At 36.3% G+C, this 24,259-nt stretch overlaps 1 protein-coding gene across 1 annotated transcript; it reads right to left on the reverse strand.

The window, feature by feature from the left end:
* Positions 1 to 12,712: 12,712 nt before the first annotated feature.
* Positions 12,713 to 13,881, reverse strand: LOC146955117 (uncharacterized). The gene is made up of 2 exons (XM_085747709.1): positions 13,648 to 13,881; positions 12,713 to 13,576 (listed from the first exon to the last, which is right to left on the reverse strand). Exons 1-2 carry the CDS (start codon positions 13,879 to 13,881, stop codon positions 12,713 to 12,715), a joined length of 1,098 nt encoding a protein of 365 aa, XP_085603835.1.
* Positions 13,882 to 24,259: the final 10,378 nt, after the last annotated feature.

Genomic DNA, 24,259 nt, shown 5'->3' on the forward strand with positions numbered 1-24,259 from the left:
GACAAGATTGGGCAGGTCCAAAGAAAGGGGCCCGACGTTCATATTACAAGCATTCAACAATCTTCATTGGGGATAACGCCACTTGAGGATGAATCAAACACCGCTGGGGTACAACCCTTCAAACAACACTGGCAGAAGTCGCCACTTAATCAAACCAGCAAAGAGTGCATTCCTCTATTTGGCCCACTTGAAATGTGATGCCCCTGTCTTTTCCATTTTTTTCATTTTTTTTGCATTGTTTTTTTTTTGAATCCCTAATTTTTGCCTGGATCGCCCTTTCGGGTTTTCAATCCACCGGGACGCTCATTTTTGCCTAAGTCGCCTTTTCAGGTTTTTGACTTAGCGAGCTCTTTTTTTTTTGACAGAGGTCATCTCACTGCTTTAGGTCATGCTTACTGATGACGGTGCATCAACATTAGTTTTTAGTCGCATTTATGTCTTTATTAAGCATTTAGAGAGTCAACTGCAATGAATTCATGGTGAAATCAAACCAAAACAGGAACAAGAGCTCAAAAGAAAAGATGTTAAGAAAAAAGGAAAATATTGCCCAAGTTTGAGCAAACGTGCCACGTTGGAAACTGGTCGTGGCACGTTGACACGATGTGGAGTTCATGGTGACATTCTGGACTTTTCGTGGCACGAAGGAAAACGCAACGTGCCACGATTGGTTGATGAACTTGCTGCCACGTCAGATTAATGAAGGCATCGTGCCACGATGGTCCCGTAACATGGCACGATGATGGGCTTTTTCTGAAACCCTAAATTCTTTCTATAAATATCTAGCTGCTAGCAAAGGTTAGGGCACTGATTAGTATTATGATTTTGAGCACTGAAGACGACAGGAGACCAAGGAACAAGCCCTGAATCTAATACCAACTCTCCGTTGGTTAGATTTATGTATGTTTTCTCTTGTTTATGCTTATAGTTGTTTAGTTATGAGTAGCTAAACCGCTAGTTTGGTTAAGCCATGATGAAACTCTTGTAATATATGATTATGTAGTTGAACTCTCTTTATAATCAATGCTATTCAGTTTTTATTCAGAATTACTTGTGTTTATTGCTTTTCATGTTATTGTTTTGTATGACTACTAGCCCTAGCTTATTGCAACGACATGAATTGATCTTAGGAGTTGAATGACTACTAGCCCTAGCTTTTAATCCTGAAATAGTAATTGTGTTTAACTCAACACTAGGAACCTAGAGATAGGAAATTGAGAGTTATGATACATGAATTAACTTTCCAACATCGCTTCCACAGTTATTCAATCACGTTAAGAGATTAATAGGATTATAACTTAGGAAAGGGTTTTGAGTCAAGAGATTGATCAAAGCCACTTAGTTAATTTATCGTAAAAACTGAGTAGTAATTGAGAGTAGAGAGACATAGACTTTTCATATAAAGCAATAGCGGATTCACCGGCTTAACCATTCATCTCAACATAATTTTCTCTCGCACCTTTTCTACTTTAATTAAGTTTGATAAAACCAAACTTTTCTGCCTAGGGCAACCAAATACAAACTTTACACATCCTAACGTATAACGCACTTGCTAGAATTGAAATTAACACAGTCCTTGTGGATCGATATTTATTACTACTTCGATAGTTTTTGGTACACTTGCCAGATTTCTATCAAGTTTTTGGCGCCGTTGCCGGGGACTGTTGAATTATTTCAACAAGGCAATTACGTTATAATTTAGGATTTTTGCAATTTAAATTTCTGTTTTTAAATTTTCTTTGTTTCAGTATTCATTTATTATTTTTGTGTCGTGCAGTGCTACTAAGGTATTTTGCTGTTTATGCGAGGTAAACAGAGCTCCGACGACTTAGAGTACGATCCTGAGATAGAAAGGACTGCTTGAGCACTTCGGAAAGCAGTCCGGTTACAAAGGTTATCTCAATCCGTTCCACCGAGTGTACGAGAACCAATACCGGAGCCGACTACTACTGAATCTGAAACTATGGGTGAACCTGTGCCACCAAGACCAAAATTGGGAGACTATGGGTTAGCCACTCACCGTGGTCAACTGACCCACACTTTCCAACCCGCTAACCCCGTTGATTTTTACATCAAGACAACCGTTCTCAACGGTCTGAGAGACAAATAGTTTGATGGGACCGAAGCTATGAGCCCACACGAACACTTGAGCCGATTTGCTGAAACTTGTGAGTTTTGTGTACAGCCCGCCACTGTTACCGATGCACAAAAGAAGCTTAGGTTGTTCCCCTTCACCTTGACCGGCAGAGCAAAAGATTGGTTGTTAACTATACCAAATGGGACTGTGCAAACATGGGAGGAGCTAGACCTTAAGTTCCTCGAGAAGTATTTCCCTATGTCTAAGTATTGGGATAAGAAGATGGAGATTTCAAACTTCAAGCAAGGGGAGAATGAGTCACTATACGATGCTTGGGAGAGATTTAATTTGCTTCTTAAGAGATGCCCTAATCATGAGTTCACCGAAAAACAATACCTCCAAATCTTCACTGAAGGGGTGACACCAAACACTAGGATGTTCTTAGATGCTTCCGCGGGAGGTAGTCTTAAGAGTAAAACTGATCTTGAAGTTCAAGCTCTAATTAAAAACATGGCTATCAATGAGTATCGTGCTAAAGCGAAAAAGAAAGAAAGAGGAGTGTTTGGGGTAAGTGAACAAACTGCAATCCTAGCTAACCAAGCAGCCATGAACAAACAAATAGAGACTCTAACTAAGGAGTTTCAGAGTTTCACTTTGGCTCACAAGCCACAACAAGTGGTTGCAATCCGGTGTGACTTATATGGTGAAGGACATGCTAATGGAGAACGTGTACCTGAAGGGACTAGTGAGGAAGCAAACTACATGGGAGGCTATCAAAGGCAAAATCAATACTACACTCCAGGCATCAACAAGCATCCCAACTTAAGCTACTCAAATAATAATGCTCTGAACTCTCAAACGCTTGCTCCTCCACAACAACAACAATGAAAGCCTTCAGCTCTTGAAGAGACTATGATCAACGTTATGAATATGACTCAAGGAAACTTTGAAGAAATGAAGAAAAGCCAAGAGGCTGAAAGAAAGAACAACGAAGCCTCTAGAAAGATGCTTGAAACTCAGCTGGGGCAATTAGCAAAGCAATTGGCTGAACAAAACAAAGGGGGATTCTCAGGTAACACAAAAGACAACCCTAAGAATGAGTCTTGCAAGGCTATTGAATTGAGGAGCAAAAAGGTTCTTGAACCTTTAGTTCCTAAGGCTCCAAAGAAAGTTAATGGAGTAGTAGAGGAGTACGGTGAAATTGAAAAGAATAATGAGGGTGTAGTTGAAAAGGAAAGCGAACATGGTGTAGTTGAAAAGGAGAATGATCAAGGAGTAGTTGAAAATGAAAGGAAGAAAAAAATAGAGGGAGAAAAAAGTAAGAAATTGATTGATGAAGACTCAATTTTGAGGAAGTCTAAAAGCCAAATATTGAAGGATGGAGATAAGCAACAAGTTGTTCCATCTTATGTGAAGCTTCCCTACCCTCATTTAGCCAAAAAGAAGAAAAAGGAGGAAGGTCAATTCAAGAAGTTTATGCCACTTTTCTCACAACTTCAGGTGAACATTCCTTTCGGTGAGGCACTTGATCAAATGCCTTTGTATGCTAAGTTCATGAAAGATTTGTTGACTGGAAGAAGAAAGCCAAAAGATGATGAAAACATTGCACTTTTAGAAAATTGTAGTGCTATTCTTCAAAAGAAACTTCCACCGAAACTAAAAGATCCAGGTGCTTTCACTATTCCTTGCTCAATTGGACCGGTAGATATTGGAAGAGCTCTGTGTGATTTAGGGGCAAGTATCAACTTGATGCCCCTTTCTATGATGAAGAAGCTTGGATGTGGTGATTCAAAACCAACAAAAATGACCCTCACTCTAGCTGATCGGTCAATATCTTACCCTTTTGGTGTGCTTGAAGACGTGCTAGTTAAAATCAACGAGCTAGTATTCCCTGCTGATTTTGTGATTTTAGATATGGTTGAAGATGAAGACATGCCACTCATTTTAGGAAGACCTTTCTTAGCAACAAGTCGTGCCTTGATTGATGTTGAGATGGGACAACTCGTGTTGAGATTTCACAACGAACAAGTGGTGTTTAACATTTTTTAAGCCATGAAGCATCAAGCTGAAAATCCTAAGTGTTACCGGATTGATATTATTGATGAAATAATTGAAGATGATTCTCGTAAACCTCAACCAACACAACCCATGGAGAAGACACTTGTTAATTCTATAGAAAATGATGAAGATGTTGAAGATGTTGAGGTGAAAGATTGTGTTAACCAACTTGAGGCAAGCAAAGAACAAATTCAGCAACCACCACTTGAGGACATTGTTGGCAAGAGATATGGGGGTTCGAAAACTTTGAATAATGAAAAAGAAAAAAATCTTGAACTCAAAGAACTCCCTTCCCATTTGAAGTATGTCTTCCTTAGCGAGGATTTTTCCAAACCAGCAATCATCAGTAATGCATTGACACCTCTAGAGGAAGAAAAATTAATGAGGGTGTTGAGGAGTAATCAAGGAGCATTGGGATGGAGCATTTCTGACCTAAAGGGTATTAGTCCAGCCTATTGCATGCGCAAAATACATATGGAGGCTGAATACAAACCTATGGTTCAACCTCAAAGGAGACTAAATCCAACAATGAAGGAAGTGGTCAAGAAGGAGGTGTTAAAATTGCTGGATGCAGGAATGATTTACCCTATTTCTGACAGCTCTTGGGTAAGTCCTGTTCATGTGGTGCATAAGAAGGGAGGAATGACGGTAGTGGCTAATGAAAAGAACGAATTAATACCAACACGAATTGTCACCGGTTGGAGAATGTGCATAGATTACCGGAGGTTGAATTCCGCAACAAGGAAAGACCACTTTCCATTACCGTTCATGGATCAAATGTTAGAGAGGTTGGCTGGCCAAGCCTTTTACTGTTTCTTGGATGGGTATTCAGGGTATAATCAGATTGCGGTGGATCTAAATGATCAAGAAAAGACTGCCTTCACTTGTCCTTTTGGTATTTTTGCTTATAGGAGGATGCCCTTTGGGTTGTGTAATGCGCCGGCGACCTTTCAATGGTGTATGCTCTCCATCTTCTCTGACATGATAGAGAAGAACATTGAGGTATTCATGGATGACTTTTCTGTGTTTGGTAAGTCTTTTAGACAATGCTTGTTTCACTTAAATGTTGTACTTAAAAGATGCACCGAAACTAACCTTGTTTTGAATTGGGAAAAATGTCATTTTATGGTTACCGAAGGTATAGTTTTGGGGCATAAAATAAGTGCAAAAGGCATAGAGGTGGATCAAGCCAAGATAGAGGTTATAGAGAAACTTCCTCCTCCTACCAATATTAAAGGAGTTAGGAGTTTCTTGGGGCATGCCGGTTTCTATCGGCGTTTTATAAAAGATTTTTCAAAAATTTCCAAACCCCTTTGTAACCTCTTGGTCAAAGAAAATGATTTTTATTTTGATTCTGAATGTTTAAATGCTTTTTCTTTGATTAAAAACAAGTTGGTGACTGCACCAATAATCATTGCACCCGAGTGGGAATTACCTTTTTAACTTATGTGTGATGCAAGTGATTATGCTGTTGGTGCAGTCCTAGGCCAACGAAAGAACAAATTCTTCCATGCAATTTACTATGCAAGCAAGGTTTTAAATGAAAATCAAGTGAACTATTCCACTACTGAAAAGGAATTGCTTGCAGTAATCTTTGCATTGGAAAAATTTCGTTCTTATCTAATAGGCTCCAAAGTTATTGTTTTTACAGATCATGCAGCCCTCAAATATCTCTTGACGAAAGGAGATTTGAAACCTCGGCTGTTGAGGTGGATCCTTTTATTACAAGAATTTGACCTGGAGATTTGTGACAGGAAAGGAGTGGAGAATGTGGTAGCTGATCACCTCTCAAGGTTGGAAAATGAGGAGGTGACAAAGAAAGAGAAGGCCATCACGGCCGAATTCCCAGATGAAAAGCTGATGGCTATTGAAGAAAGGCCTTGGTTTGCCGACATGGCGAATTTTAAGGCCGGTAACATAATTCCGGATGACATGGAGCAGCACCAGAGGAAAAAGTTTTTCAAGGATGCAAACCATTATTTGTGGGATGATCCTTATTTATTTAAGGTAGGTGCTGATGGTTTGGTTAGACGTTGTGTTGCAGGTACGAAAGCTAATAGTATCATATGGCACTGCCATAGCTCAGCTTATGGGGGCCACCATAGTGGAGAAAGAACCGCTGCAAAAATCTTGCAAAGTGGCTTCTGGTGGCCCACTCTCTTCAAGGATTGCCAAGAGTTCGTAAAGCGGTGTGACGAATGCCAAAGAACAGGTAGTATCTCTAAGAGGAATGAAATGCCCCTAACTGGAATCATTGAAGTTGAACCCTTTGACTGTTGGGGAATAGATTTTATGGGACCATTCCCTTCCTCTTACTCTTATCTCCATATACTTGTGTGTGTTGACTATGTTACCAAGTGGGTTGAAGTGATACCATGTGTTGCTAATGATGCCAAAACCGTGGTAATTTCTTGAAAAAAAATATTTTCACTAGGTTTGGAACCCCTAGAGTTTTGATCAGTGATGGGGGGAAGCACTTTTACAACAATCTTCTTGAAACTGTGCTTAAAAATTTTAACATCAAACATAAAGTTGCAACTCCCTATCACCCTCAATACAGTGGTCAAGCGGAGGTGTCAAACCGTCAGTTGAAATAAATTTTGGAGAAAACTGTAGCGTCTTCTAGGAAGGTTTGGTCTAGGAAGTTAGATGACGCTCTTTGGGCATATAGAACTGCGTTTAAAACGCACCTTGGGATGTCCCCTTATCAATTAGTTTATGGGAAAGCTTGTCATCTCCCAGTCGAATTGGAACATAAAGCTTATTGGGCTATCAAGGCCCTAAATTTTGATCAAACTTTAGCAGGAAAGAAAAGGTTGTTAAAACTTAATGAACTAGAGGAGATGAGGTTGCGGGCGTACGATAACGCCGTAATCTACAAAGAGAGAACTAAAAGATATCATGATAAGGGGATAGTGAGGAGAGAGTTTTATATTGGACAACTTGTTTTGCTGTTTAATTCCAGGTTGAAGCTATTTCCCGGGAAGTTAAAATCCAAGTGGTCCGAGCCATTCGTGATTGTAGACATGTCTCCCTATGGAGCTGTGCAGCTAAGTAAGCCTGGTGCACAAGAGACTTTCAAGGTTAATGCACAAAGGCTGAAACCGTACCTTGGAGGCGAACTCCCTAAGAATAGAGCGGGAGTGGTGTTGAATGATCCTTAAGGGGTCATCATAAGTCAAGCTAGTGACGGTAAAGAAGCGCTTGATGGGAGGCAACCCATCAGATTTAGGTCCGCTCAGGTATTGTTTATATTTATTTACTGCATTTTACAAAACAAAAACAGCAAAAAGATTTTTATGAAAGCTGAAAACAAAATTTTTTCATTGCATCGTGGCACGCCAGTTTCTCATCGTGGCACGATTTGGAAACTAAAAACATGATGGAAGCCACTGGAAATTTCGTGGCACGAGTGTTTCCAAATTGTGGCACGTTTGCTGGAGAAACTATGATCGTGGCACGATGGTTCTATGATCGTGACACGATGCTACCTAGAACTAAAGATCATGACATGATTGCTCTCCCATATATATACCCATCTCACAAATTTTTCACCATTTTTCATTTCCCCCCTTATCAAAACTCTGTCAAAAATTTCCTCTCATTCATCATCTACCCCTCAAATTCATCCTAAACCTATAAATCTTCTTTTTCTTCACCCTTACAAACATCCTTATCCATCACCACACCAAAATCATCAACAAATTTTCCACAAATTTAACTTAACCCTTATTTCACAAACCCTAACCCACAAATCTTCATCTCCCTCTATCCAAACATCTACCATAACTCTACAAATGGCCTCATCATCCCACAAACGTTCTAGAACAACCTGCAACACCCAATGAACCCAACCACCACCTGAACCTACCTATGGGAAATCTGACCATGAAGTGCTGGTAAAAGAGAGGGTCGTCTTCACTCCAACTTTGCTCGTGGGAAGGCAGCTAGTGTGCAGAGTGCTAATGAGTTTTATGCCGGCTTGCAAGGCGATCCGGAGGCCACTGATGAGGATGAGCAGTGATGGACTTGGAGTCCAATTTTATTTTTCAGCTTTCCATCTTTTGTTTCTTTATTTTGATGTTCTTTTTATTCCGTTTGAACATTATGTTGGTGTGCTCTTGTTTAAATTTATTGCCCCCGTTTGTAATGCTTTCCTTTGTTTATTATTGATGAATCAGTTTGTTTGTGGAAATTTATCAGTCTCATAACAGTGCTATACCAATGATATGCCAAAGAGTTCAAGGAGGATGATGCCTAATGGATTCAAAGGGAAGTGTTCGGCAAAGGAAATAGGTAGCCACAACTCCCAGATATCTCAACTTGTAAGGTCCATAGCCAAATTTTTATTTTTCCAATTTTACATATATGAGTGTTCCATGCAACTGTTGTTTCTAGAACTTGCGATATTTCTCTATTTGTTGATTGGTCTTGTTTTGTACACATTAAGGCAAAGTGCTTGGTACCTTGAGCCTTTTTGAGCCTACCTTGATTTATGCATTATTTATCCTTTGTAAAGCTAAATTGAGCCATTAGGTATAGATCTTTTTGTCGGTGACGAGACATGTTACAAACCTAGAAAGCCTTAGGAATGAATGTCCCAATTGATTGTTTGAAGTTAAGCTATCTAGGTTGTGTGAAATGTTCAAGTTTGGGGTTGCTTATGGAAAAAGCAACTTACTAAGTTTGGGGTAGGGGTACTAGAGAACCAAGAGAAGAGAAATGGTTACATTTTATATTTTATCTCGTGAAAACAAAGCAAAAGGCACTTGAAAATGTGCAAAAAAAAATTGAAAAGAAAAGAATCTTGTGTATGAGACCAACAATGTTTATATGTCTCAAAAGAATAAGTTCTCTAGTACTCTCCTTTGCTAAATTTGAAAGGTAGGAGATTGGTTTTCTGTGATGTTACCAAAGATACCCAAGTAGTATGAGCTTAACTTCATTGTTTTATAAACACTACTTCCCAAAATATATCCACCTTTCACCTAAGCCCCGTTATAACCCTAAAAGACCTTAAAAGTGTGTACTTGACTCTGACTTTGATTGACAATTTAGAAATTTTTCAAGCATATGGTAATACAGCAGACCTGCATGATGATTGTGTGACCCTATTCAAACATATGTGTGGAGTTGTGGATTTGGAGGTAAGAGCTAGGCATTCGGTACATCATTACACAGGAAAGGAGTGAACTTTTTAAGCATATCATTGGTTGGTAAGTTGTTATCTCACTATGATTTTTCCATTTGCAAATTTGATTCTTTGAGGACAAGGAATGGTTTAAGTTTGGGGTTGTGATGACGGTGCATCAACATTAGTTTTTAGTCGCATTTATGTCTTTATTATAGCATTTAGAGAGTCAACTGCAATGAATTCATGGTGAAATCAAACCAAAACAGGAACAAGAGCTCAAAAGAAAAGATGTTAAGAAAACAGGAAAATATTGCCCAAGTTTGAGCAAACGTGCCACGTTAGAAACTGGTCGTGGCACGTTGACACGATGTGGAGTTCATGGTGACATTCTGGATTTTTCGTGGCACAAAGGAAAACGCAACGTGCCACGATTGGTTGATGAACTTGTTGCCACGTCAGATTAATGAAGGCATCGTGCCACGATGGTCTCGTAACGTGGCACGATGACGGGCTTTTTCTGAAACCCTAAATTCTTTCTATAAATATCCAGCTGCTAGCAAAGGTTAGGGTATAATTTATTATTGTGATTTTGAGCTCTGAAGACGACAGGAGACCAAGGAACAAGCCCTGAATCTCATACCAACTCTCCGTTGGTTAGATTTATGTATGTTTTCTCTTGTTTATGCTTATAGTTGTTTAGTTATGAGTAGCTAAACCGCTAGTTTGGTTAAGCCATGATGAAACTCTTGTAATATATGATTCTGTAGTTGAACTCTCTTTATAATCAATGTTATTCAGTTTTTATTCAGAATTACTTGTGTTTATTGCTTTTCATGTTATTGTTTTGTATGACTACTAGCCCTAGCTTATTGCAACGACATGAATTGATCTTAGGAGTTGAATGACTACTAGCCCTAGCTTTTAATCCTGAAATAGTAATTGTGTTTAACTTAACACTAGGAACCTAGAGATAGGAAATTGAGAGTTATGATACATGAATTAACGTTCCAACATCGCTTCCACAGTTATTCAATCACGTTAAGAGATTAATAGGGTTATAACTTAGGAAAGGGTTTTGAGTCAAGAGATTGATCAAAGCCAGTTAGTTAATTTATCGTAAAAACTGAGTAGTAATTGAGAGTATAGAGAGGCAGACTTTTTAGATAAAGCAATATCGGATTCACCGGCTTAACCATTCATCTCAACATAATTTTCTCTCGCACCTTTTCTACTTTAATTAAGTCTGATAAAACCAAACTTTTCTGCCTAGGGCAACCAAATACAAACTTTACACATCCTAACGTATAACGAACTTGCTAGAATTGAAATTAACACAGTCCTTGTGGATCGATATTTATTACTACTTCGATAGTTTTTGGTACACTTGCCAGATTTCTATCACTTACCTTGCAGAGTTTAACTGTCCTTGGCACGGATGCTGATATATGTTTCACCTACTCATAAGTTTAAAGAAGATGTACATGTTGTTTATGCATTTCAAAAGACATAAAAAAGTTTTTTTGAAAATATTTTTTTGCTTTTAAGTATAATCATCAAAAATAGAAGAAAATTTTGCAAACATAACAAATGAGAATTTCAAATAAATGGGCACAGGCTCAAATTAATGTAATGGAGTGGTAGCCGGCTAAAGGCGCGGCTCCACAAATTTTTTTTTTAAAATTTTGGAAAATGGTAATTTATAATGGGAAAGGTACATTGAACACAATAACCGTTATACTCGCTGATAACTTTGAATTCCACTGTTCCGAGTCATTGATTTGCAGATGCTTCATATCGACAATCCTTTTGACTGTTGAAATGCCCCAGATGAACCGTGTCTAATTCGATGCAGTTACTTTGTTATAATCCTTAACTTTTGCATAGGTCGTCCTTGCGGGTTTCAACCTATCAGGATAAACATTTTTTTTTATGTCTCTAACTTTTGCATAGACCGCCCTTTCAGGTTTTCAGTCCACCGAGACGCTCATTTTTGCCTAAGCCGCCTTTTCAGGTTTGCGACTTATCGAGCTCATATTTTTGACAAAGTATTGCTTGACTGCATCAGTATTCATATGATGTGTGAGTTTGCCACCATCCATAGTTGTAACAGTCATTGCATATGGGCCTTCATAATTAGGCGTCCACTTGTCCCTGGAGTCTGGTTGGAAAGATAGTGTCTTTTTGAGCACAAGCTCTCCTTTTTGAATTTCACGGGGACGAACCTTCTTGTTGGAAGCTTGTTTCAAGCTCTTTTGATATAGTTGTACAATACATACGACGACAACACTTTTAAATTCATTGGAACTTTCGTTGACGGGACTTTGACTTCCACAAGAAGCACTGCCTTTATGTTGTATACTGAGGGATGGAGGGGGATTGCCCCTGTTGAAGTGTGTACTGAAGTATAATGCCCATGCAAGGCAAATTGTAGCATATCGTGCCAGTTCTTGTGCATGAAAGTCCTCTTCTGGACAATCTTTCTTGATATTTACAATCTTTCTTGATAAAGACATAATTGTAGTATATCTTATTGGAAACTTCTTCATCCTTCTTCTCCTCAGCCTCGAATACAAGGAACTCAAAGTCGAGAGAGAGTATCGGGTTAGAGTGTTCAACGGGTTTATTAATGCATGATTTGATTATTGATATATATGATTATGCAGGTATGCGGAAGTTACTTTAAAGGAGAATAATTTTTTTGGTTTTTTGAATTACCATTTTTCCAGAAAAAGCATAAAATAAAAGCAAAGTTGGAATCAAAGCGCCTTTTTATTAATGATGAAAAATACATGAAGCAGAAAGCCCTACACAAGTTCACTTAAGTCTCGGGCGGGACGAAAGGATTTTTTTTCTTGAAAAAAAACATAAAACAACAAGTAAACATATTTCTTGAACAACTGAGTAGCGGAAGGAAATATCGATGATGATCTGACTGCGGCTGGTCATTCCATGTGTCACAAACACTAGATATTATGATTTGGTAGCAGATTGACTTGCACATTTGGATCCGGGTCTGTGAAGGATAAATCCTTGCTCTGAATTAGTTTCTGGACCTCATCCTTAATAGCCAAACAATATTCAATGTCATGCCCTGGTGCCCCTTGATGGAATTCGCAGTTGCGGTCGGCACGATACCATGCAGGTAAAGGATTTTGCATGCGAGGTGGAGGCCTGGTTTGTACTAGATTTCTTGTAAGTATGGAGGGCAACAAATCCTTATACAACATAGGTATATGAAGGAATTGGTTTCTAGGAGGGCGAAGTTGTTGTTGTTGAGCTTGATGACGATGTTGTTGTTAAGGTGGCGGATAATAATATGGTTGCTGGTGGAATTGTTGAGGGTTACGTGGTTGATGATTTGGTTGGTACAATGGTGGATAATAATGTGGAGGTCCCTGAGGCCTTGGTGGTCTTTGTGGTGCGATGTTGGCAACATAGGGATAGTTTTAATACACAGGCTGATATCCGCCATAAGCCACCATGCCCACTTCCTGAGTGTTCTTCTTCGGATATCCATTTCCGAACTTCCTATTACCACTAGACGAACCAACCGATGAGTCACCTGACAAACCACTTGACGAGCCGCTTTCCTTAGCCATATGTCCTTTCCGGACCCAATCTTCAATGCGTACTCCCATGTCTACCATGTCAGTAAACTTTTGCGAAGCACAGGCGAGCATCTTCTCTGAGTAGAAAGGGCTCAGAGTTTCATAGAATAAATCGGATAACTCCCTTTCATCCACAGATGGGCGGATTTGAGCAGATTTATGAATGAAATGTTGAGCATATTCCTTGAATGACTCTTTATGGCTATGTGTTATCGATTGCAGCTCCTTCCTATTAGGTGCCAGAAATGAGTTGTATTTGTACTGCTGGAGGAAAGCGTCTGCCAGTTCCTCAAAAGAAGTAACACTCTTCAAATTCATGTACCAAGTATGTGCAGGATCAGCCACACTGTCCTGGAAACAATGGATAAGCAGGGGCTCATTTTTCTTGTGAGCCGTCATCTTCCTTACATACATGGTTAAGTGCATTTGCGGGCAAGTTTCTCCCATGTACTTCTTGAAAGTCGGTGTCTTGAACTTATGTGGTATTACCACGTCTGGGACCAAACAGAGGTCATGCACATTCTGATTAAACACCTCTTTACCACTAACGTTCCTCAACTCTTTCTGTACTGCTTCCAATTTCTCTTCCATGTTGCCCATTCGATCATTACCCAGTACACTACCCGAATGATAAATTTGTCCTTCCTCTTGCTGAGTTGCATGGACAGCAGGTCCTGCTTGTGTTACTGTGGCCTGGGGAAACTGTTGACCGTAAGGAAATCGGATTTCATTAGCCCCGGGACGAAGACCTTCGTTAGGCATACGGGGCATACCCATGGATAACCTTTTGGCATGTCATACAGAGGGTTAAAAGTAAATCTTTCAGGACCTGGAGGATGGAAACCCTCATTGTACATGTCACCTGATGAGCAGCCCACCTCAAGAGATTGCGAAATTCTAGTAGATGCCGCAGCAGTAGCGATTGGCTGTGAAATACCCTCAGCTGTAGCGGAAACGAGCCCGTTAGGAATTGGCTCGGAGGCTACTGCTTGTTCCCATTCAGCCATTATAACGTCCATCATGATTGACAGCTTCTCCAACTCAAGTTTTAGACTATCAACTTCCCCTCTAAGCTCAACATTTTCTTGTTATGTGGATGACATCCTTCTTCTGATGTAAGCTCGAGTGCGATGAATGCGAGTAGGTCTTTGCTGAGTATGCCGGGCCACTTTGTTTGAAATTGGTTGACCTCTTTTAGAAAACAAAATTGTGTGAGACTTTGAATTTGAAACTATAAAATGCAACATGATGTATGAAATGCTTATGCAAAAGATGTACAAATTTTTTTTTGTTATCGAAAGATTTGTCAGGGTGAATTGTAAACATCGCGGATAAACATGATTTCAATTGAAAATTTGTAAAGATATTGCAAACGGTTCTATTTTCAAAAGGTGAGAACGAAACCAAGGATGAAGTTCTTAACAAAAGCCAAAAGCTTAGTTAAGATTTTAAAGTTTGTATTTCTTGGTGTTCCTCTTTACAAGGTGGAATATCTCTGATGTTTACAAAAATTTATCTAAATCATTCGATGTTTTGATGAGAAAAGTTTTTATGCATGTCTACATGTATGCATGATTATGCTACAGAAGCAGTGAAAACGTGGTGAGGTTTAAGTCCATATGTTGGAGCCAAGGATAACAACACCATTTGGTAAGGACTATGGTTTAATTTGCACTTGTATCACGGGTTCTACCAAGTTCCCAAAGTCTACAACCCCCTCCAAATTTTATCGGATACCGAGAAAACACCCGGTCCAACAACGTTCGTAGGAAAGTCTCGTTCGAGTGTAGTATCGCGTGTCGACTAATTCCGAGAAAATACCCGGTTAGCCAGCGCACTACGTCCTAAAAGGACAAGATGGGTTAAAGGTAACTAAAGGTTCTTAGCTTCGACGGAAACTTAAGAGTAATAAAGTCTAAACGTGAAAACACACGTCGACAAATATCACTTCAAGCTCCTCCGCTAAGTGTGGGTATCTCACATGTGTCAAGACATGAGAATACTCTCGGTATGCCACTATGAGTCTACCACTCCTATCTTATATTTCCCTCAAGTCCGGGTGTAAGACTTATCTCACCACTCACGTTGAAAAGAAAAGAAAAGGGAAGAACATGTATACACGTATTTCCATCTTTTATTTAAAACGCATAAAAAAAAAAATTTAGCAAGTTTATAGGACAAATTTTAAACAATGTCAAGTTAGGCTCAACCCTATTACTTTTTGAAGGAAAATCGAAAGATATCATACACAGCGGAAGAAGAAGAAGAAGAAGAAGAATTTTGATTTTCTTTCCTTGGATCCTTACGAATTTGACATGAATTAGTGATACGATTGTTACCTCGATAGTTTCTGTTCTGAATCACGATCACAACTAAGCAAAGCAGCAAAGCCTCTAGTAAGTCCACACGAACAGTGCTCCTCCAAAACTCGGTGCTAGCCAATGAATTGGAAGTGCAGAGAAGAAAGGGGTTGCTTCAAAACCGTGTAACCAAAAACTTCAGCACCAGAGTTCTATTTATAGAACTTCTAGTGTGCTCTGCAGGTCATAAGTCACTATTGGGCTTCAGTAAGCCCAACAACGAGTTTAGTAATTTTGCTAACTAATTAGCGTTATTTACTAAACGCACCCCTTATATAAGTCATACTTATATATTTCTCTTTTGACTGTTCTTTGTGTGTGACCCTATAGGTTCTAGTCACGTTGGCAATAATATTAAATCTAATATTTAATATTATAAACAATGAGCGGTATCTAGCAACACATCATTGCTACCCAAGTGACAAGAATGTCAAGTGATCCGACGAAACCTTTCCATGATAATACTCATGTGTACACTTACTCCTTTGTCTCGATATCTTTATTGATCCCAAGGCATAGATATTGTCACCCTTGTATAGATCAATGTTTATATTCCTTGATTCCAAAATATACTGAATAACGAATAAGTCCAATATCTTATATTGACTTAGTTCGGCATGGCCATGCAATTTTACAGTCATATTTCATCAAGAGGCCTAAAGATATATCTCCTGTTTATGAGGAGGGACAAATCCCATCTAGGACACTCATGTCCCTCAGCATGATTCATCAAGTACCCATCAACCAACGTTATGGTTATCCTTTTACAGACAACGTTAGAATGGCAACAAAGCACTTGAGTCCACATCTAGGGATCATAGTGGTTTCAGGTCTAAGAGCGATATACATTATTATCATTGTGAGAATATCTTATGACAATTTCATAACTTACTATGTAGTATTCTCACGGCGGGTCAATCCAATATAAATATTACTCCTAATATTTATATCTATGTGAAGACTTGATAACTCTTTTATCCATGATCTGTGAGATGTGATCATCAGTCTACCCACATAATAGTCTCTATGCTTTAATGATATCCTACTTCTCAATAAAGTTCGACTACAGATACTTTAAGAATAGTTTCCTTATGTTTAACGGGGTCTCACAATTAAGTTATACTTAATGTTCCATCAAACGGACTAACTATTCTAGGGACTTTATTATCTTGAAACAAAACAAAATCAATAAAGAAATGCCTTATTATTATATATTCACAATATATACTTATATCAATATCATGATACAAAGCCAAACCCAATCAACATAGATTGGCTATTAGGGCTTACTCCAACAATCTCCCACTAGCACTAAAAGCCAATCAAATATTAACTCAATATCTATTGGTCAAGTGTTAGCATCAAGCACACTATGGGCAAGATACTCTACTAGCAGATAAGGAACTCTTTCCTATGTTGGTAGGTCATACTTCTTTCAATTTCCACTTTCGATCTTCTATCGAAAAGAAATCGAAGTGTCAAAGTATACATTTGGATCATTGGTGAGATCAAGTTTTTCATTGCTCGCAAGATTTAAACCAATTTTACCTCAGACGAGATTAATGGAATCCACAACGCAAGAAACACATGTTTTTTCACTCAATTATGAGCTAAACAATCCAAATCATATATATTTGACATCTGTAATAGAAACAACAACTATCTGAAGCTTGTACTTTTACAAATTTCATAGGTTATATCTTTGCATAACATTTATTCCAAATTACGATCTGGATATACTGTACACCTATATGAAAGTCAACATCATTGTAACTCATTTACAATGTTTCTTTCATCCATGTTCAAGAAACAATCCATAGTCCTTTAAGATATCCAAGGATATTCTTGAAGGTATTCTAGTGTCGAACACTATAATCAATTTTGGTACATATTAGGAATAATTTTCTAACCATGTCTCACATGTATAGATAAATTGTTTTGGTTACTAGTATGTCATCCACATACTCCACCAAACTAATATCAATGCTCCCGCTAATCTCCTTATGTGCACAAGATTTCTTTATTAATAAAAGTTTTCATAAAACATCACTAATAAAACAAATAATTCAACTTCAAGAAGCTTGCTCCAATTCATACATAAATTTTTTAATATATATACCTTTCTAGCATCCTTTGGATTAACGAAACCCTACATATATGTCAAATACATATACAAGGTCATTCTAATTAAAGAATGCAACATCGTTGTCCATCTCCTAGAATTTGCATTATACAATAATGACAAGTGGGATCATTAGATTTAAGCATTATGATGATGTAATAGTTTCGTCATGATTTGCATCACGAGTTGCATGAAACCTTCTATAATCAATCACATCTTAAATGTATTCATAATACCATCCATGTCAGCTTTCTACAAGAAAACTCACATTCATCTCATGAGTCATACTCATTTGGATGATTTAACCAATATCCATATATGGTTTGTGTACATGGATTCTTTATAAGATCCCATGACATTTAGCCATTTCTCAAAGTTCAGGCCATTTACGACCTTCTAGTAAGTTTTGGGCTCATCTACCATGAAAATCATAACACTTTGTTGAGCCATGACAAAATCATGTTACTCATTGTAGTGATATGACATATCAAACTCATCTAGATCTTGTGCTACTCGAACTGGTGATTTAACAACAACCCTTTGTTGAATTAGTTCATGTTCCATTCTTAAAGATACATGTATTTTGTGGTACTTGACTTAATTCAAGTTCTACAACACTCCCACTGGCTCCTGCAGAGACATACTCCTTTAATAGGAATACTCCAGATCTAGAGACAAACGACTATTGTCATGAAAGGTGATGTATAATCAGTATCCCTTAGTTTCCTTAGGGTACCTCCACAAATGTACATTCATTTAATTTGTAGTTTAGTTTATCTAATAAACCATATAACCTCAAATTATCATAAAGTCAAAAACTAGGTACTCTTACCTCCATATCTAATATGGTGTCTTTATGATTACTCTATTGGAACTTGTAGTGGGTGAAGAATAACTGTAATTTAATTTAACATCAAGAGTCAATGAGTTATAACCAAACTATTTTAGATCGATTCATGTCAAACATGAAGCGATATAAATAATAATTATACTCATTAATCAAGCATTTACCATCACGACTTACTCATATGGTCTTTATACTTTTCAAACCTATTTCTTTTACTTCATTGTTAAACTCTTTGAACAATTTCAAAGATTTCTTGAATTGTGTCAAATACACTTTTCTCATATACTATTAATTAGTAATGTTAGATGAAGTAAGAGAAATAAAATATCCAGCAAATATGTTTAGTGCTCCATATACATCTCATATGTATATCAACTCAAATAAATTATGTGTCCTTTTCACCTTTACCGGTATACTAATCTATTTTGAAAGGTGGAACTCACATCCTTCAAATGATATAAAACCAAATGAGTCCAATAGTCCATATCCATGGATTTTGGAATTGTGAATCACACTTGTTTGTACTAAACAGTGATGCCAATGATATACAAAAGGTTCAAATCTCATTTGATCCTTTTCTCATATGTTATAGACTAGCTTATAAAGATCATGAAACTCAAATCCATTACTTGATCAGCACATTGTATAGAAAACATTATTAGGACAATAGGACAATATTTGTCTATCATTCAACTACATAATCCTTCTCTTGTCAATAAAAGATTTATGATTTAATGTTTCTATTTTATATGGAATTTAATAACAATTATTTGGTTCCATATCAAGTTAAGTTTAAGTCCAAGCATAAGCTCTTATAGTCAATGAAACAATTTGTTCCATTCCAGACGTAGGTGAAATTCACTTATAGTTAATGTTCTGCTTCTTTAAAACTCTCTATATTTCAACAAATATGAGATTAATCATCAAGTATCAAATACTTATGATGAAGAAGTAGAAATTTAACTTTCTATAACTATATGGGTAAATAAGAAGTCTTACTTCTTTCTTATATTTTGACCCTTTCAAAACTACGAGCAATTTTTGTTTTTCAACTTTTGAAATAATTGCTTCCCCTTTTTGCAACCGTGTTTAACCTTTCAAAGGTAGAAAAACAGAATTTGAATTTTATTCTTATCCATGTACATCTACTTGATAGGCTTAAACTATTCATCTTATAACATTGAGGTTGAATGATCATATCATTCTCCATCGTCGTTATCACTATGAGATATCCTATATCTACTCATTTGACCCAATGCTTCTGATAAGCGTTGTTTTTCAAATATAGACATAGAAAGTTGCTAGGAAATAACTGCTCGAGAATATACAGTTTTTCTCATTCTTAAGAACAATTCTTAAATTTTGTACCAATTCAGAAACTCTTTTCTGAAAATTTTGTTCTTCATAAGAACTTTTAACAGGATAATAAAATTTATATGCTAAAGAAATTCTAAATACAGAAAATAAATAAAATAAATGTATCATGATTTAAAACATATTTAAATAGGTCTTTAATTAAATACGCTCCCACTATTTTACTCAAAACAAATGACCTTCAACATTTGAATCGGAAAATCTCATTGGAAGATTTTCTAGTGGGTTGAAATCCATATTTCACCTTGCTTTAAGTCAACGGGGGCTGTACTCAAAACTCAGTTATTTAGGTAGGAACTCCTTCCAATTGTATCTCATACAACTTTCAAATCATTTGAGTGAATAACTCCTTACTCTAATCTATCATATAGATGTTCCCAAACATTGCTTCTAGATTTATTTTAATCTTATTAAAATTAATTTAGTTAAGTTAAACCCAAAAGAATAACACTTGGGTAAATTGGATTACCGCACCGCAACTTACTAGTATAGAAAGTGCACCTCGCGGAGGCGAAACCTACACATTTCGATATTAGTCTTGAAGGGTGTTAAACTTTTGGAAAGCATTAAACTTAATATTTTGAATTGAAGGATTTTTATTAAGTTTGATCTCACCTCACCACGGCTTATATATCATATATATTCGCACTCCAATCATAACATGCATAACGATTATACAATAATAAAAGTGACATGATTATGGCCATCCTAACGCTATGACTCTCTCAAGCCAATGAGAGAATCTAAACTAATCCTAGAAACGATCTTGCTTCTCCAAGCTTGACCTCCAGGGCTATCCTAACGTCATGACCCCTATTACTTCTTTGCATTCTATTTACATTACATATGAAAGAAACTCGTTTTACATACGAGGGAGTGGATGAGAAGAGAATGTACAATAGAGATATAAGAGAGAGGCATGACACGCAGGCCGTATTTTAATATCCAAAAGAAATAAAATAAAAGGACTAAGGCCATAATCATTCACATGATAATAATAACAAACACACTTTTATTATTATTAAGGTCTTATAATTAAAATAAATTAAATTAAAATTTGACATATAATCACACTACGCAGATTAGCTGGGGGTTTAATTGAGTACCAAAATATATTATATTGAGTACAAAAATATATTATATTAAGTACAAAAATATCTCATATTATGTACCAAAATATATTTTATTGAGTACCAAAATATATTAGATTGCATACCAAAATATCTCAGATTGTGTTCCAAAATATTCTAGATTGCGTATTTCGCATCAACACTTGACACGTTTATGAACACCCAAATCGTTTCGGCAAATATTATGATCAAATCCAAAAGATCATATATGATATTGAAACTCTTTCAAATCATGATTCTTTTAAATTATAAACAAATCAAGTTAAAGTCATGCAAATCGATTAAATAATTTCAAAAGATCATATATGACATTGAAACTATTTCAAATCATGATCTTTTAAATTAACTATCAATTTAGGATCGTTTATTACCTTTCAAACAACTTTTGAAAAACAATCCAAAAGGTAGAATTTTTATTTACTTAATTATAGTAATATTGCACTCAATAATTATTATAATTAAATCTGCTTTATTTAGGCAATCAATTTGTTTCCAAAACAAATTACAGGGCTAAAATTAAGCAAATATTTTATTACCAAATTCAAAAATCATATCTGATATTGAAACTCTTTCAAAATCATGATATTTTAAATTTACTACCTTTCTCCAATTAAATAAATTAATTAAACATAAATATTTTCAAGGATTGTTTGTTTAGCATGAACAACCGGATCTATGATGCTTCACCAGATTTGGATATTGAAGCTCACTCTCACGAATTGTTCAAATTTACAACAATCTCTTTGAAAACAATTGATCGAATGATACAACCATAATAATACAACGCTTGTATAGTTAGGTATCCTAATACAACAATCAAACATCAATAGTTTTAACAATTGTTTGTTCAGTATGGACAACCGGATCTTTGATGCTTCACCAGAATCGGTATTCGAAGCTCAATCTCACGAGTTGACTACAAATTCACAATCAATTATATAAAACCTATTGAACGAATGATATCATCAATATATCACATATAATGATGTTGTATTAAAATCATATATCACATATATGATATTGATCAATCAATTTTAATTAATATTTAAATTTAAATAATAAAATATTAACACTTAATATTCTATTTTATTAACGGATTTACATTCCAAATTAATTCCTTATAGAATATCAAAATATTAGCAAATCAAATATTTGTAAAAATATTATTATCTCTTAAAACAATTTTAAAAGATAATCTAATTTGATTTGTTTCCAATCATGTTCCCGTCGATATGTATAATCGATATGTTGATACTTCACCAGAAACGGTTTCTGAAACATCAAACAAATCGAAAAGCCATGCACAGAAAACATGATACGATGCCAATTTTAATTCTCTTTATTATTTAATTCCGATTCAAAATGTTTAATCATATTAAAACATAAAGCAGTAACAAAGCAATCCGATTCATGGTTTCGTAATTGGCTCTGATACCACTGAAGGAAAATCGAAAGATATCATACACAGCGGAAGAAGAAGAAGAAGAAGAAGAAGAAGAAGAAGAAGAAGAAGAAGAAGAAGAAGAAGAAGAAGAAGAAGAATTTCGATTTTCTTTCCTTGGATCCTTACGAATTTGACATGAATTAGTGATACGATTGTTACCTCGATAGTTTCTGTTCTGAATCACGATCACAGCTAAGCAAAGCAGTAAAGCCTCTAGTAAGTCCACACGAACAGTGCTCCTCTAAAACTCGGTGCTAGCCAGTGAATTGGAAGTGCAGAGAAGAAAGGGGTTGCTTCAAAACCGTGTAACCAAAAACTTCAGCACCAGAGTTCTATTTATAGAACTTCTAGTGTGCTCTGCAAGTCATAAGTCACTATTGGGCTTCAGTAAGCCCAACAACGAGTTTAGTAATTTTGCTAACTAATTAGCGTTATTTACTAAACGCACCCCTTATATAAGTCATACTTATATATTTCTCTTTTGACTGTTCTTTGTGTGTGACCCTATAGGTTCTAGTCACGTTGGCAATAATATTAAATCTAATATTTAATATTATAAACAATGAGCGGTATCTAGCAACACATCATTGCTACCCAAGTGACAAGAATGTCAAGTGATCTGACGAAACCTTTCCATGATAATACTCATGTGTACACTTACTCCTTTGTCTCGATATCTTTATTGATCCCAAGGCATAGATATTGTCACCCTTGTATAGATCAATGTTTATATTCCTTGATTCCGAAATATACTGAATAACGAATAAGTTCAATATCTTATATTGACTTAGTTCGGCATGGCCATGCAATTTTACAGTCATATTTCATCAAGAGGCCTAAAGATATATCTCCTGTTTATGAGGAGGGACAAATCCCATCTAGGACACTCATGTCCCTCAGCATGATTCATCAAGTACCCATCAACCAACGTTATGGTTATCCTTTTACAGACAACGTTAGAATGGCAACAAAGCACTTGAGTCCACATCTAGGGATCATAGTGGTTTCAGGTCTAAGAGCGATATACATTATTATCATTGTGAGAATATCTTATGACAATTTCATAACTTACTATGTAGTATTCTCACGGCGGGTCAATCCAATATAAATATTACTCCTAATAGTTATATCTATGTGAAGACTTGATAACTCTTTTATCCATGATCTGTGAGATGTGATCATCAGTCTACCCACATAATAGTCTCTATGCTTTAATGATATCCTACTTCTCAATAAAGTTCGACTACGGATACTTTAAGAATAGTTTCCTTATGTTTAACGGGGTCTCACAATTAAGTTATACTTAATGTTCCATCAAACGGACTAACTATTCTAGGGACTTTATTATTTTGAAACAAAACAAAATCAATAAAGAAATGCCTTATTATTATATATTCACAATATATACTTATATCAATATCATGATACAAAGCCAAACCCAATCAATATAGATTGGCTATTAGGGCTTACTCCAACACTTTTATCTCCCCAGTGAAGTCGCCATTTCTGTCGCATCATTTTTCGGACGGTCGAATGCCATTTGACTGGCGTTCGACCCACTTTTGGTTTCACGACTGAACATTTAATTTTTTTCAAGAGAAAGTGGAAAAAGGTTCAAATACCACATTTTTAGGGATTAAGGGTTCGGGGGTTGGTTATATTTAGGGAAGGTGTTAAGCACCCTAAATATTCGTAGTACTCTACGAGAACCTCTTGATTTTATTTAACTTTTGTGCTATAAATTTGCTTGCTTTAAAAATGGAATTTGAAATGATAAAAGAAAATATAGACCTAACTTATCTACATTTTTATTGATTTGGAAGGACGCATGTCCTTTGCCTACGTACCCGTGAGGGATCAAAACCTCGTAGTTCGGGGTAGAAATTGACGTTTGATTTGTTTTTGTTTTTTATGTTTTTGAAAAAGGTTTTAAAATGAAAAGTCAAAATATCAAATGAATATTTGTTTGTGTTTTTTATATTAAAGAGAAATGACTCAAAGTAGAATTAAGATTGATTTGAAATTTGATTAAGAAAATAAAATAAAATGACGATCACTTGATTTGAGATCAAGGTTTGTTTATAAAAATATTTTTGTGATTTTTGATA

The sequence above is a fragment of the Medicago sativa genome, chromosome 1 (genome assembly GCF_051527215.1).
Source record: "Medicago sativa cultivar Bolivia chromosome 1, Bolivia_mono, whole genome shotgun sequence".
NCBI lineage: Eukaryota > Viridiplantae > Streptophyta > Magnoliopsida > Fabales > Fabaceae > Medicago > Medicago sativa.